This window comes from Hippocampus comes, unplaced genomic scaffold (genome assembly GCF_001891065.2).
Source record: "Hippocampus comes isolate QL1 unplaced genomic scaffold, H_comes_QL1_v1.1 scaffold112, whole genome shotgun sequence".
NCBI lineage: Eukaryota > Metazoa > Chordata > Actinopteri > Syngnathiformes > Syngnathidae > Hippocampus > Hippocampus comes.
Window position 1 is genome coordinate 1,321,100 of NW_017805841.1, and position 4,255 is coordinate 1,325,354.

Sequence of the window (4,255 nt, forward strand, 5' to 3'; positions counted from 1 at the left end):
TAGCGTCACTTGCCGGAACCAGATATCTGTTTTTTGTGTTCCAGGAGGACATTTATATGTGGTGGACTTTAAACCGACTGCATCCGTACCACCATGCCTGTTGACACCAGAAGAGTTCGCGGCCCAGAGGTCTCCCAAAGTCCGTTATTGTTCGCGTGCAAGCCGGCGGCAGTCTTCTCCTCACATGGCCCCCGAGCAGACGGTCGGCAGCGGGACCAGGTGGACGTCCGGCCTGTTTTTGTCAGGTGTGGGCTCGTGAGCCAGGCGAAGGGCTCCGCGTACATGGAGGCTGGAGACACCAAGTTGATGTGCTGCGTGTACGGTCCCAGAGAAACGGAACGTAAAGATGACACCGATATGAAGTGTGGGAGGTAATTATTTTCATTTTCTGTAGTTTAAAACATTTTTTAACCCCGACGACGATCTGTCGCTCATGAAATCATTGTGGTTAAAAAACAATCAACCCAAAAAACAAAAATTTGTAACCAGGTTGATTTCTGTTGGCTCACTTCAATACATTTGAATTTAATTTATCGCGATAATAGTTTTCTTTAACGGGAGTCATTGTTGTCCTTTAGTCCTTGTAAAAGGTTTTGGGTGCTGTCATTTCTAGGGGGGGGTATGTTCAAAATGCTTGTTTGTCATTGTAGGCCCTACGTGAGATGTCAAATTTGATTCAGTTATGCTTTCCTCTTAGATTCAATTCAAGCTTTTTCATTTGCGATTACTTTCTTATCATTTAAACATGATTGTTTTGTTTAACAATCATTGTTAAACAAAATCATTGTTAAACAAATCATTGTTCATTGAACAACTTTTATGATGAAAATAATCGCAGCACTTTAGAATCGCGGGTTGTCATGTCTGCCTCACAGTTCTGATGTCTGAGGTCCAAGTTTCAGCTCCATGGATGTTCTTTGCACAGGAATGGATAAATATACGCTCCTCATAAAATTTGGCAAATGCCTAATGGAATATTTTGTGGTTGTCAACAACAATGCACTTTTATGGTAATTAATAAATATCTTTATGATGTACAGAAACATCTTGACAATTATTTTACTTCTGAGATTATTATAATTGATTATTGAAATGATAGAGCAAAGTGACACATCAAAAACTTGTTTTTTGTGTAACCAGGTTGACAACAATACTCGCAGCACTTTAGAATCGCGGGTTGTCATGTCTGCCTCACAGTTCTGATGTCTGAGGTCCAAGTTTCAGCTCCATGGATGTTCTTTGCACAGGAATGGATAAATATACGCTCCTCATAAAATTTGGCAAATGCCTAATGGAATATTTTGTGGTTGTCAACAACAATGCACTTTTATGGTAATTAATAAATATCTTTATGATGTACAGAAACATCTTGACAATTATTTTACTTCTGAGATTATTATAATTGATTATTGAAATGATAGAGCAAAGTGACACATCAAAAACTTGTTTTTTGTGTAACCAGGTTGACAACAGATATGCGGTTTGCTCCATTCTCTTGCCCGGAGAGAGGTTCCTGGATTCAAGGGAGTCAGGACAAGGACTTCTCCTTGATGCTGCACGAAAGTCTGCAGCCCGCCTTGTGCCTCCACAAATACCCCCGCTCTCAGATAGAGGTCAATGTGATGGTTCTTGAAAACAGCGGCTCAGTTCTAGCGCACGCTGTCACCTGCGCATCGCTCGCACTAGCTGATGCGGGAATCGAAATGTACGACCTGGTGCTTGGCTGCGCAATCCGCCAGGATGGGGCCTCTTATGTGGTCGACCCGACATACGCGGAGGAAAACGGAAATGGCTCAGACAGTAGCGACAATCAGGGAAGATTGACTCTGGCGTTCCTCCCTAGCTTGAACCAGGTTTCTGGGCTGCAGTCTGATGGAGAAATGACTGAAGAGAGTCTCTCTGCTGGAGTACGCACCTGCATAGAGGGGTGCTATAAGATATATCCAGTCATCCAACAAGCTCTGGCGAAGGCAGTGCGAAGGGCGGCGCCCCCGCCATCGGAGAGTTGACTGAAGTTTATCGTTTTATGGGCCAATATCACTCTAAAATGCCTTTGTCTCCTCCTCAAAATCACAGTCATCATGTATATGAATTTGTATAATGAAACTCTGAAGTCCTACTATCAATTTGAATAAATAAATTTGGATAAAATTTTGCATGTGTCTGTGCAGCTGTCATCAAGGGGTAACTGTCCCTTAAAGAAACCTTCTCATGTTTTCATTCACATTGTGACCACCATTTCGTCTTTCTTCAAGTGAGTCTGAAACAGTGTACAATCGCAGAATAAATCTTGACACTTATCGGAATGCTTTGTAATTTTTGTTCAGATTATGAGTGGAGTTGCATGTTGTGAATCTTAACATGGCCACTCTGTCATAGTAGGTTATCAATTGATGTAATTAATAGATAAATATATATGATTAGAAATATACTTGATAAACAGGTTACCAATGAATCATGTTTACTAAATGTCCACCATGTGCTCATAATTGCCAACATTAGCCCCAAAAAAGTCCACCCTGTCAGCAAGCTCACATATTTTGCTGTTCGACTTAACACTCAATTCAGTGAACATAAAGTTAATTCGCAACATTTTGGGGGAGATGAAATGGTACCTTACGAGGACATTGGACCTTCTACAAAATTATTATACTTGCTTTTAATACCAAAACCAAATTTGATAAGATATATAGCAGGTATAGGAATTATGTTTCTTTTCAAGTACTCTATTCTCTCTTGTAATCACTTCATGTTGATTTGAACTCCAATAGCAGGCGAGCACAACATGGTAAGCCTAGTGGTTAACGTGTTTGCCTCATAATTCTGAGATTTGACTCGGCTGAAGGCATCTTCTTTGGCATTTGCTTGTTTTTCTGTGCTTGTGTGGATTTTCTTCCAGTACACTGGTCTCCTCTTCGGTTACAAAAACATGCATGTAAAATTCAATGAAGATTTTGTTTTTGTTTGTTTGAATGTGCCCTGCAATTGGCAACCAGTCCAGACTGCCTCTCACCCAAAGACTCCAGCTTAAGAGGCATGAAAAAAAATGAATACATGGATGAATGTCATTTCATTTTGATTCGAGCAGCAGAGTGCAGGCCTCCATTGAGGCTGAGTTGTTACCCACAATGAAAAATAAAAATGCTGCATTTGTGTTTGTTCACACTGTCTGTTAAAGTCCCTCTTTCTGTGCGGAAGGCACCGGCGAGAGCAATCTGCCGACATCCCTGCTTTGAAAGTAGTAGGTAGCATCACCTCTACAATGCTCTTTGCTTGGGTGAAATGCATAAGGATGAATGTTCTGCAGGTGGCATCAATCTCAAAGGGCAGGAGACTTCACCGAGAGGTGGGTTAAATCTGTATGGTGATCCAGTTTTTAATAACTCCCTCAAAATATTTCATCATATGAACAGAGATGTTTGTGTTGTCACCCAAATCTAATGTAAAACCGGACCGACCTGTTACTGCTAACCTTCCAACATATGGACTTAGTTTACTGAGTTTGATCGTTGTAATTTTGTAATTTTTCTCCAGGCCAGCTCTCACTTTTCAGAAATCGGGAACAGCTATTGTGGAACAGAATTTCAGGAGGTCTTGCACAATTAGCCTCAGAAGGCTATGTTTAAACAAATCTGTTGATCAATTATGTACAACAGATTTTATGAACAAGTAACTTATCCAATATTTGAAATGTCAAAATGACGCTGAATCAATTAATTACCCACACCCCATTTCACATTTGTGCACAATTAACACATCTCCGAAGCATTACTAATTTGAGGCATACTTATTACTAAATACGACAAACAATTCAACCAGTCTTGAACATAGACACAGCAATGAATTATGAGAAAACCCATTGGATGAAATATAAGTGACATTCATGGTATTAAATTGTAGTTCTCTCCTATTGAAGTTGCAGTACTAGTCTACATTAAAAAGTGATGCAACAGAATACAAAGTTCGGACTCTAAGCGAATGTGTCTAATTAATGAAACTTGATGCTGTTGTGATGTTTCACATTCTGTGATTTAAAGTCAAACATTAGTCTTCCAATTAATTTTCTACATGTATTTTATATACATATACACCATAACTAACAACGTACTTTCAGCATTCACTCATTTGAGTTTTCAGTTGCATCAGCCGAACAAGATTTTGGTTTCAGTGGAATGGTAGACGGCTAAGATTGAATGTCAATCTCACCAATGAGAATCGAGATTTGATGACACGTGGAGCGCGTGGGCCAATCGGC

At 40.0% G+C, this 4,255-nt stretch overlaps 1 protein-coding gene across 1 annotated transcript; it reads left to right on the plus strand.

Moving 5' to 3' along the window:
- Window positions 1-2,304, plus strand: exosc6 (exosome component 6). The gene is made up of 2 exons (XM_019888421.1): window positions 1-371; window positions 1,463-2,304. The coding sequence occupies exons 1-2, from the start codon at window positions 94-96 to the stop codon at window positions 2,007-2,009; spliced, it is 825 nt and encodes a 274-aa protein (XP_019743980.1). The 5' UTR covers window positions 1-93; the 3' UTR covers window positions 2,010-2,304.
- The last annotated feature ends 1,951 nt before the right edge of the window (window positions 2,305-4,255 follow it).

Bases quoted from the DNA above. Each gene is read 5' to 3' on its own strand.
- exosc6 (XM_019888421.1), top strand. From the start codon at position 94: ATGCCTGTTGACACCAGAAGAGTTCGCGGCCCAGAGGTCTCCCAAAGT. The intron at 372-1,462 runs GTAATTATTTTC...TTGTGTAACCAG, and splicing joins ACCGATATGAAGTGTGGGAG to GTTGACAACAGATATGCGGT.